The sequence below is a fragment of the Haliotis cracherodii genome, unplaced genomic scaffold, assembly GCF_022045235.1.
Source record: "Haliotis cracherodii isolate W230 unplaced genomic scaffold, xgHalCrac1.p SCAF_5, whole genome shotgun sequence".
Taxonomy (NCBI): domain Eukaryota; kingdom Metazoa; phylum Mollusca; class Gastropoda; order Lepetellida; family Haliotidae; genus Haliotis; species Haliotis cracherodii.
Genome location: NW_027266308.1, coordinates 54,285,838 through 54,297,838, shown reverse-complemented (window position 1 = coordinate 54,297,838; position 12,001 = coordinate 54,285,838). Strand labels below are relative to the sequence as shown.

General features: G+C 38.9%; 1 protein-coding gene across 9 annotated transcripts in view; it reads left to right on the top strand.

Annotated features, from left to right (window-relative positions):
• The window catches only part of LOC139443981 (metastasis-associated protein MTA3-like), a 50,974-nt gene extending 41,859 nt beyond the window's left edge, over nt 1-9,115 (top strand). For 8 of the 9 annotated variants that reach the window (XM_071224873.1, XM_071224876.1, XM_071224875.1 and 5 more), the window contains 5 exons: nt 1,646-1,840; nt 3,360-3,452; nt 5,445-5,518; nt 6,058-6,197; nt 7,308-9,115. In XM_071224873.1, coding sequence (XP_071080974.1) covers nt 1,646-1,840; nt 3,360-3,452; nt 5,445-5,518; nt 6,058-6,197; nt 7,308-7,449 — 644 coding nt within the window. In that variant the 3' untranslated portion in view covers nt 7,450-9,115. The remainder of the gene's footprint in view (nt 1-1,645; nt 1,841-3,359; nt 3,453-5,444; nt 5,519-6,057; nt 6,198-7,307) is intronic. The other variant, XM_071224874.1, reaches the window with a different exon arrangement.
• The last annotated feature ends 2,886 nt before the right edge of the window (nt 9,116-12,001 follow it).

The following is a 12,001-nucleotide window of genomic DNA, read 5'->3' as shown; positions in this document are numbered from 1 at the left end:
CCTGGTTTTCGTTCTTTGTTTGAAAATCTCTTGAGATTCCAGACAATATCTCTTGAGGTTTTCAAGATTCTGGTACTACAAGGTTCGAATCATATTTTACAAACATATGATTCATATTCAAAGGAATAGTCACTGTTTCAGTTAATTTTTTGGTTTTATATGAAATATGTGTAATATTTATCAGCTCATTGGGAAGTAAATGAAGTATTTAGTTAAATAAAGCTTCCATGGTCTGTTTGCCCATTGGTTTTGACCAAACAGCCTTGACATCCTGAACAAGAAAACTGCTACAGGATGTCTATCCTGTAGATCTGTTGTTCATCAGAATATTTTGTTCAAATTTCTCTGTCTTTGTAAACTGCATGTTGGCTTAATGAAGAAGGGGTGAATGTCTACAACTGTGTATTCTTGCCTATGATACACTTGATGAGCAAGGATTCCTTGGGTCACAATAACGTGAAAATATGTCTGAATGTAGATGCGAGATACAGTCTCAGATGTGTTATCAGTGGACTTGGTCTGCTGCATCAGTAAGGCCACTCCACTTGAAAGCATTCAGCTTTTGCTCCAACCAAAAACGAATTGGCTGCCGTTATGTTTGTAGTTTTGACGTGAAAATATTTTAAAAATAAAAATCGAAGCCAGGTGATTTTGGAGAAGAAAAAAAGCCAAAGAAATCTACATTATTCTTTGCCAGGGAACCTTGCTCATTGATTGTTCTGTATTGTATCCAAGTTGTACATTGTTCCACATGACCAGCATTATACACATACTGTGGTAGCCAGGAGGCCACCTAGGGGAAGATGTCTCCATCACTGAAGGGTGCCTGTGTCATGGACAATCTCTAGAATGTTATATTTAGTGGGCGATGTCTGTTCCTTTCATGGCTTTCAAATCATTCATGCCGAATCGTAATTGTCATGTATTTTTATTTTCTTCCTTTATGTATTTTCTTTTTCAATTTCTTAGATATCGCTTCTGGCTTGTCAAATAGCAGTTGTTCTCTGATAGCTTAATACTAACTTGCAATAAAAGCCGAGCTTCTCACAAACAATCATTCCGTTATTTGGCAAAGTGCAGAAATCGAAAACAAGTATATGTGACAGTCTGGTGGCGACATCAAATTCTGCACATAAATCTCCAAGAACATGGCCAGTTTCCCTTGCAAAAAACTATCTCCACCACTAAATTGTTCCTGAGATTTTGTGACCAGGCACCCTGTGAATGCTGTATAGCAGAGAGAGAAAGAGAAGGGGCACCTGCTCGTCCTGCAAGCCAAGAAGTGAGTGAGACAGGTACACCTCTCTATACAATCCCTCTTCCAAAACTTTAATCTACTCTATAGTAAGACCTACGTCACAGCAGACTGTCACATATAGTCTCCTCCTCGTGGCTACTGTGTCAGATATTTAGGCTTCTGATGCTCTTTCTGCTGATAATAATCGTTCATTGCTTCTGTAAAGTATCTGCTGTTTCTCGTCTTTATTTTCATTGTTGCAAGTTTGGGGAATTTTGCTGTTCAGTTTCTGATCATCAACAATAAAACTTTGTAAAAGTCACAAATTTTCATGTTGTGTTTATTTGTGGGTTTCGTTTGTTGTTTTCTGTGTGGTTACAAATTTCTCATATCAAGTCTTTCCCACAGGCTCAGGCCGTGTGACAGAGGTTGGGAAGATAGAACTGCCCACTTCGGGAAAGATTCGTGGTTTGACAATGGAACCTGTAGTGTGTCGCCTTGGCATTGATATAAGTGTGGAGAAACCCTCCTTGCTACATCGCAAGTCAGGTGAGCCTCGTGGAGAACAGAGGATATCCTTCCCTGCCCCGCCTCACCCACCACGTAAGTTACCTTTGTCCTCTGTCTGCCTGTGTTGTAGCTGTAGATGCAGTGTGCTGTAAGTAAGCCTCTCGTCTCGTCATACGATCTTCAGCTTGCCAACCCAGTCTTTTAGTCCATTTCATACCATTCAAGAACTGACATGTCCCATGTATAGCTTACTCGTTCCCATCTAAATCTGACTTGTTTCCCATCTAAGGCTGACTTGTTCCTAGTAGAATTACCAATTTTGTGTAGCCAAATTAGCTCCCGAACTTGTGTAAGAAGACACGATCACATAAAAAATGGCTTCCTTTTCTAGGGTTGGAGGACACTCATATGCATTTTGACATCTCTGACCAAATATTGTGTAATGTGTTTCCAAAAAAATTAATCCCTGCATTGTTTTAGTTCTTTATTCTTTTGGGGGTGGTATGAAGATTTAAACTGTCCTCTGACCGCCTCCCTGGTCTTGTGGTAGAGTGTCCGCCCGGAGAGCGGAAGGTCCGGGGTTCGATCCCCGGCCGCGTCATACAAAAAGACGTTAAAAGATTGTACTTGTTGTTACCCTGTCTGGCGCTTGGCATAAAGGGGCTAAAACAAGGACTGGTCGGCTTTGAGTCAGTATACTGTGTCTGAGTGGGGTATTCATGTTAAACTGCAGCATGGTATCTCAGTGAGCTAGCGCTATAAATCGGCATCAGTCCGGACTAGTACAAGCAGCCACACACACACATACACGTGCATGCACGTCACTATATGAGTGCAATAATCTTGGATTCGACGTTAAACCCAATTTCACCTCACCTCACCTAAACTGTCCTTTTCTTCAGTAAGTACAATGTATTACGAAAATACCTGCAAAATCCTCAGAGATGTCTGAACTAATATTCTCCTGATGGTCGTGCTTTTCCAGTAATAATACTGTATCTGTTATTTATCACATGACCAATTTTTGAACTCTGCCATGTAGATGACATAAACCTATCATGAGTCAGCAAAGTTTGGATAAGACTTTTATTGGGGTTGTGTTGGTTGTCATCATGTCAGCAAGCTTGTGGTTCATCACTGTCCTTGCCTCTCACATCCTTCCTCTGTGTTTTTTAGCATTGTTCCACTGTGCAATATGAGAAATGCTAACTGAGTCATAATTGTTTGAAATATATGACACATATAAAAATTTAAGTAAACAGTTTTCATGTATTTATGTTATACTTATTTAAGGCTGCTGAACAACTGATACAATTTTTACTTCATCCACTACAAATATAATTATACAGGTGTAGACAGAAGCATCCCACACTTCAGAAATAACATTTTCAATAAAACTTTTATTCGCTAATCAGAGAACTTCATTAAGATGATCATTTGTACTTCACTTCATGGCACTCTTCAAGTAATTCACAATCAAGCAATATTTACTTCAATAATTTTACTAATATGCCCTACAAGATGCTTTATTTGGACTACAGTTACAGATTATCTTATGTATTTAAGACAAGGTTTTCAAATGTTCTACTGACCATATTTATGATGATATCAGCACACAGAGTCCCAGAGACAATTCAGACGTCAACAGCCGGACCATCAATCATGAAGAAGAGAGGCTATGAGCAGAGCAATGGGATAGATATACGTGAGTTGTCTCCCATTTGTCAATGCCTGGATAAAAGAATCACTGCCACAAAGTTGTAACTCCACATTCTTCAACAGTATTTTTAGAATTACCGTATTCAACGTATTAAGCGCCCCGCTCTAATAAGCGCCCATGGCGATATTTGCTAATATATTGGCTTGTGAACGATCCCAATTAGCACCCCTTCCCATTGATCAATGCACACAAGACTTATTTATTTGTGTATAATACAAACTCGTGTGTTATATACACCCTTAATTATGGGCAATTAAATTCTGGAAAAATATATTTATCGTGTATAATACGCACAGACTTTTCTTTTGTATCATTCCAGGCTGTCAGCATAAATCACAATATTCAAGATCTTTCAACTCTGTTGTTTCTCTCACCAAAATTATATTCTAATAAGAGCCCTCTATTTCTAATTTTGAGAGCGCCCTGGGTGCTTATTACGTTGAATACGGTAGATGTTATCCTCCATGTTACCTGTCACTGCCATGTATACTACTCAAAAGAAGTTAAGAACACCCGATTCTTTCATATTACTATAGTTACTCTTGTCATGGCTTGACAGAACAACTACAGTCATAGGAAAGACTTGGGTGTTATTTAATTTCTTTTGAGTAGCATATACCATAACTGTCAATTATGTTGTTACTTGTCAGTATTTGGAAACTGTGCATCCTGTTTCGTGACGTGATAATCTGGTGATTATGCTAGGTATGAGTTTACATAAGACAGGCTTTTTATCAAGGCTTGATGGTACTTTTAGGTTTGGGTAATTCCAACAGTTGAGAATTTATCAAGGAGCACATAGAACCATAGCAGCGTTTGAAATTAAGGATGGAAGTCAAGGGTTCCTTGTGATTCTACCAGTGTTCGAAATTAGCCACTGCCATCAGGCCAATTGCAGGTAGATCTTGTGTCATGCCCGTAGTTTCAAATTTGTATGGGTCCTGATGGCCTGCATTTATTTTTGTGTTGATTATATAGGTCACAATAAGCTGCAGTTTATACACGAGGTCCTGAAGACTTTAGTCAGGGCCATCTTCCCAAGGCAAGGGAGTTAACTGACTTTAAAAGTCCAGTTTCCACCCTTGCAGAACGAGGCTGGAATTCCTGGGCTCGACCGTAGCGCCACCAGTGGTTATTACGAGTTATGTCCCTTCTTAGCCTCTCCTATGGACCAATCAGATTCCACCTCTCGTATCACTTGCATTTGTTTCAAACAAAATGGTGCCGCCCAGTCAAAACGAACTGATTGATAATCAATATCTATATTGTGATAAAACGGGTCTTACATAGCGAAGTGCATCAAATCATGTGAGCACTTTGATTAAAACATGAAAAGACTTGGAAAAACGAGTTGGCGGTGCACATCTTTGCAAATCATGCAATCGACAGAAATCTGCACGACATTTTACAAACCGGATTTCGATTTGGTGCGCGATTTTGATTGGACTATGCATATACTCGTTAGCCCAGCCAAAATGTAACTCCATAATACCAGCCTAGTTCAGCAAGGGTGGAAACTGGGCTCTTATAGTCAGTTAACTCACTTGCCTGGGGAAGATGAGTCAGGGCCTACAACTTCTATAGTCTGTGGGTCCTGATGGCAGCGTTTTTTTAATTTCAAACAATGGATACTACCACTGTAAACAAAGATATGATGGAGCCAAGAAGCTAGAGGACCCTGGATGACCCCTCAAATGTTCACTGAGCAGGCAAGCAGTGTTCAAAGTTAAGGGGCTTCCTGGCGTCCTAAAGGTTTGCTCCCTTTGAAGTTTAGTTGAAGGACCCCAAAATGTTTACCTTTTACCACCTGGGCCATGACAAGGACACCTTGACTTTCATGCTTAAAGTCAGCACACTGAAGATAAAAACCTATTGAGCAATAAATGCATGTTATCTTTTCCACAGGAAAAAAGATGAGGTCTTTAATTAAGAATAAATATTTGACATCAGTTTTGAAAAGTGATTTTGTTTTGTTAGCTCCCAGTGCCAAGCGGCCAAGTCTAGGAGTTATCCGCCAAGTTGGGTCAGCACTCCGATCGGTGCCAACAATAGTATGTATACCAACTAATCTCTCTTTACTATCCCCATAACGAGTAGCTATCTGTACATTCTAACCTTTCTACAAAAAGGATTACTTTCCCACATAAATATTGATGAAGTTTTAGTAATGAAAAAAAATAAGTGTTCTTTTCATTATGCAAATATACCACTCAAAGAAGTGAAAGAACACCTGAATGTTTCATATGACTACAGCTAATCTGTCTTTGATGACTGTATATTAATCTGGGTATTGCACAGCCTTTAACTTGTTTTGAGGGGCGGTCGGGTAGCCTAGTGGTTAAAGCGTTCGCTTGTCACACCGAAGACCTGGGTTCGAATCCCGACATGGGTACAATGTGTGAAGCCCATTTCTGGTGTCCCCCGCCATGATATTGCTGGAATATTGCTAAAAGCGGCGTAAAACCAAACTCACTCACTCACTCATTAACTTGTTTTGAGGAGTATGGAGTTGAATGTCATGTCTGCTTTTAGCCCATATATGTTAAAATGTGTTGCTGAAGCATTCTAAATACTTTCTTCACTGTCCCAGCGAGGTAGCGTGATCAACCACAGCACTTTCAAGAATGGTCGCAGCAAGACACCTGGTGTTCGAGGCGGCTACAAGATGCACATGATCAGCTGGATTGATGCACCTGACGATGTGTACTTCGTTGCCACAGAAGCCACTAGGTCAGTATCACTACATAAGTTGTTCGTTGTGTAACAAGGCTGTCAGCAATATTCCATCTATATTACTCAAATGAAGTGAATGACAACCCAATTCTTTCATTAACAATGGTATAAGTATCTATACTGAAACATCGCTATGATAGTAACTTAAAGGAGTTGTTACCCATAAATTGTCACTAAGGCTTAAAAATGAAGAAGAATTGGTTCTCAGGCAATAGTTTTTAAAAATAATGTGCGGGTGGTGTCTTTTGTTTGTTGGTTGTTCAAACTAGTATGTAACCAAATAAACAGTTGTGTACTATCAACCTGGGAAAGGGCCTCCCTACATAAATGTGTTCCTTGATGAATCAAATACTGGAATACAGTATTTGACTACCGTTTTACTTGTATTTAAGAATTTTTAGGTTTTTTTTTTTTTATTAAAATGGAAATAAAAACAGAAATGCTGTGAACTTAATGATGGTGTGGGCGGTGCCTGAGAACCAAGACTATTATTTTCTTTAGCCTTATTTGCTCAATTGTTTGTCTGCAGCGTAAAACAAAATGCCCTCATTCCCCTGTATTGTTGTTTGGTATACAACCTGCCGTATATGACCATAGATAAGCCGAATTTTAAGGACCATAAAAAAGATTCTGTAGACAGGGTTCGGCTTATGTATGGGTTACACTTTCATCAAACTCTTTTGGTAAAAACTACATCCTATCCCTTCAGGTGAATGAACAACGCTATAACAAACTTTGTCAATGAAAATGTGAAATTTGCGATTAAACATCACCAGACATGATGATTTACCATTTCCATTGTATTTCTTGTTATGCTAGGCATTGTTTTTATATGCAGGGATAAAGATTACCCTGTGTATTGTCTCGTAAACTAAGCCGGAAATAGTAATCAGCTGTACACACGTTCCCGAATCTATCAGTAATTACGTTAAAACATTCCCAATAATATAACTGAATAGAATTTTGATGCAATGATCAGAAAAAAAATAGTATCTTAAATTGCTATTCTCTCCACCTCTGTGCTAAAAAGTTGTAAGCCTAATTGGTTAAAAGTATTTCCTTGTCAAGACAAAGCCCCGGTTCAGAACTCTTTCCTCTTCATTCCAGGAAGCTGAGGCACCAGGTGACCCGCCATGCCGTGAAGCGTGCAGCTCGCAACCCCTGGCGCGGACTGCTGCTCCAGATTCCCATGCCAACAATCGAAGTTCCTCGACCGGAACACAAGCAGGAAGTGGTGGTATTGGACTGAACTGGCAGCTGAGCTTGTGTTGCATCATTTTGTGTTCATCCGGGAGCAGATTGACCAGAGTCAACTCGTCTTTGTTGTCACTGCCTGTCAAACCATGGGGATACTTTGACACCACTTTGGCTATCTGTGAACACTTCATATCAAAGATTTCTCATTCAACTTGAGACGAAGTGGTCTTGCCATTTCTCTAAAACCTCAGCTTCTTTTCATAATTTGTAACAAATCTTGTGTTTCTTTTGCTGGTCAAGTCTGATTTCTTTCAAGATAATAATCCTAAAAAATGTCCCTTTCAAGTACAAGTATAGTCATTGTTTATCAGAAATATATCCATTATGAAACTGACTTTCACATACTCTAAATTAAGTATGCTTGCTGTGACTTAACTAGTGCTGCTTAGAATATGCTTGTTAAGATTTGACTTTAGCATGGTGCTGAAACATTCAACGTTGTGTGATCCTCATTGGTCTGTTGTGCAATCCACATTGGTTTCTTGTGCAAAACGGGATCAGTGAATCAACATCTATCAATGCAGTCTTGGTGTAGAATATTAAATATTCGACATTCCATACACCTGGAATGGTAAGAAAATTGTAACTTATTCACTGATCGTGTTGTGTTGTGAATGAGACAAGTTATGCATTCTGAAATGCAGTTATGTTGACATCAGTATTAACTTAAATATTTTATATGCATAGTGAGCGTTGAGTATGATACTAGCTTTACATAAATGTCTCTTAAAATTGGTTAGAAATTTGAATTTCTATCAAATTATTTTGTACATACTGTCAATTGAGCTGCTTATTCTCTGGACTCTGATGTAGTAGAAAGTTTTGGGATGACGTAGAAACCCTTTCACAGGAATAGATTTTTTACTGAAGGACATTCTTGTAATCTGATGTCCGTGTCAAAACTTGTGTATTTCCATGTGTGCCTCTGGGTGACCACTCTACTTCGCGCACACCATGTGTGCCAGCAAGGAAGAGGGTTCGGTAGATAGATTATTCCGAAACAATCACAGTATGCAGGAAATGTAACTTTGAGAAGAAAGAATGTCTTCAAGTTCTCTTCAGTATTTGTATTTGATTATTGACAAGGAACTATCCTGGCTAATTAATGGCATTTTGTTTTCAATCTTCTAAATGTTTCTCAGTTATCAGCCTATCATAACATAAAAAGTTAATATCATGTACTAAATGACTGCTGTTTGTGTGGTTTGTAGGCTGTTTCAATCTCCATTAAATGTTTGTTTTTACAACCATCAGTATTGCACCCAGAGGATATGCAGTAAGCTTACAGAATGTTCTGCTTAGTCTGTGTCTTAGTAAACAAACTCAAAGCTGTTACAGATGAGATTGTTAGATTAAAAAGTTTAGGTCCCTTCTGTTGCTGTATCAAACCAGAATTTACTCAGACGGGATTGTGAAAACAATCAATTTCAGGCTATGATATTTCAGGAAACCCCAAGTATATTTATCGACAGTTTGGCCTGTTGATTTCTTGTGTAAATGCTGATATGTTTGGATGAGGGATGAGCATTGTTACATCAGTGGTATGCTCACATCAGATGAAATATTTATTTTATGCAAAATCTGTTACCATGGTTACACTGACTTCACTTGTCATCACCATCTGGCAGGCGGCCATATTGTACGTTTGGTTAATTCATACACTCAAGTTAATAAACTATTTCGATAAAAGAAATGTTTGTTCTCCATCTTTGAAAGTCTCGCGCTTTAATAGAAGAAAACTCCATGGTTCTACGGCAGTGCTGTCGAAAATGGAGCATGTTCCAGGGGCAATGTCTTCACCAGCTGATAAATATCAACAGATTTCAAAATTAAGGATGAGGATCAAAATCCACAATGACCTTTAGTTCTATCACTGATCAACAAGTACACATTCTACCCTTTGAAACAATTTTGTGTTTCTTTTACCAGACCAGACCCATAAATTTTCTGCCCTCAATTTTGTCAATTAAAACAATATTTCAGTATTTTTTTTATTATATTTTTGCGGAGCCTTTAATATGGAGGGAAATTTAGGAAATTAGGAATCATAAATAATTTTGGGGATATTATTATGAAATTGTGTGCTCAGTCTTCACTACAAAAACAATATACCCCCTACACCAGAATTTTTAATTTTTTAATTTTTTTAATTTTTAATTTTATTTTTTTTTAAATTCATAATCCCCCAACTCATTTTTGTGCCGTATGGCATCTTCATCCTCTTCATACCCTGGATACATTCCCTGTCGTAGCTATGTTTTGAGACTGGTCCGAATGAATAAGTTGGGTATAACGCAGCATCAAACACATCTTCCTGAGGCAAAGGCGTTAACTGACTAGAAAAGTCCAGTTTCCATCTGTGCCAAACCAGGCTGGAATTTTGGCTGGACTAATGAGTCTATGCATGGACCAATCAAAATCTTGCACAAACTAGACATCCGGTTTGTAAACAACATGGATTTCAACATGCAGATTTCAGTCTGCTGCAGGATTTGCAAAGCATGTGTACCTGTACCATCAACTGGGCATCTACATACATTTTCCAAATCTGTCATGTTTTTTAATCAAGGTGCTCAAGTGATTTCATGCACTTCGCGAGGTAAGACCCGATTTATTACAACATAGATCTTGATTATTGATCATATTGTCTTGACTGGGCGCCGACATTTTGTTTGAAGCAAATGCAAGTGATATGAGAGATGGAATCTGTAGGAGGGACATAACTCATAATAGCCACTGGTGGCGCTACAAGGTTAGAAACTAGTCAGTTAACGCCCTTGCCTTGGGAAGATGCAATAAACAGTATTTCAGCTATGTCAACATGGGAGGAAATCCCAAAATGGTCAAAGTCTTAGACTTTTAGCACATTAAAGTACTGTCGGAAATGCTAGAAAAATGCTTTTTGGCCGTTAAGAAAGAAAAGAATTTTTCACAGACTGTGGCTATTGAAATACCGATCAACCTACCAGTGATTTGAAGTATTTCGGTCACAGGGAGTCCTATCGACAATTTTACAGGAGAAAGATTTGAACGAAAACAGTAAGTTTGGATTTATTCTAAGTCCAGTGATGGCAGTCTAAAACGGACTATAAAAATATGCGCATGTGAATCCGTTATAATGATAATAATGTAGTCTTCCATCACATCTAATCAACACACAAAAAATCACATGGAGAAAATTCTAGATGTGGATCTTCTAAAATAACAATAAGACGCTGCGTTTGTTTTATGAAAACTGCTCCCATGATGCATGTTACATTACATTTGCTTAGCCATCGCCACGGTACACGACATGGAGGCTTTACTAGGAAATGCATACAAGTACTTTACACTTTATGGAACCATTTATTAAGTTAAATAGGGTGAATTACTGAACTGCCTAAGCTATGGGGTTTTCAATTCATTCCATCAAGTCTATGGTATGATATTAAAACTAAAAAGGTATAGAAGTAGTGGGGATGGGTTGTTTCTAAAACAAAACTGGGCCGTAAAGGGATATTTGATACAGGGTGCCTAGGTTTGTACAAGCTTTATGAGCAGAAGGTACCCCCAATGACCAAAAAGTTTTCAGGGGGAAATATTCCATCCTGTCTATGAGATCACATTATCTCCGGACCATTCATAACTATCACATTCAGGGCTTCCAGATCATTTACCTTGAATCATTCCACTGACTACATGTTGGCTATCGGCAGATGGACAAAAAAACACGCCTGGTACCATCAGGAAAAGGTAATCGTTTCATTGTTTTCATGCTGCAACCCGTGATCTGGGGCGTATTGATGGATGTGTTTTCGCGGTGAAAATTATAGGAGGAGATATGTTCATAGACCGGTTGGAACATCAGCTATTGCCCATTTTAAACAACCTCAGTGTCATAGTCATGGCTAATGCCAGTTAATACGACGTCCGGGAACAGTCGTGCCAACCATGAGTTGATGATGACCTCAGACCATCTGAAACGAAAGTTCATGGAGAAAATTCGGCTGAATAAGAAACCAGTAAAGTACAAGACGTGTGTTGGCGGCACAACACGGTTACGTTGTCTTACGTATGCCAGTCAGACATTGTGAGCTCAACCCTGTTGAGCCTATCTTGGCTGACTAACAGGGTTCGTAGCAAGACAACACAACATTCAAACTCACACATGTCAAAGGGAGGATCAATGCAGTCTTTGCTAGATATCAGCCTCGTTGAATCAGTTATCATACCTTTGGGTGATAGTACAGATTCATATACGTCATCAGCAGAGATAGATGCTACCTCAAGAAATCATCTATAGAAAAACAAATACTTCTTGATTCCCAAACCGCAACCTTCCACTACACATCCCGTTTCATAGCTTTTAACTATTCCATCATTTATCCAAGCAAATATAATGCAGTACATATCCTACATTGCTACCCCATCAACGCACGTCAATTAAGTACAAAAACAGCAATATTTTGAGACCACCCCCAACCCCACCTGTGAGAATGCACGTGGCAGTGTGAGGTCATCACCTCAGGACAGGTGTCAGGTAATTACCTCAGGTTATAGGCCGT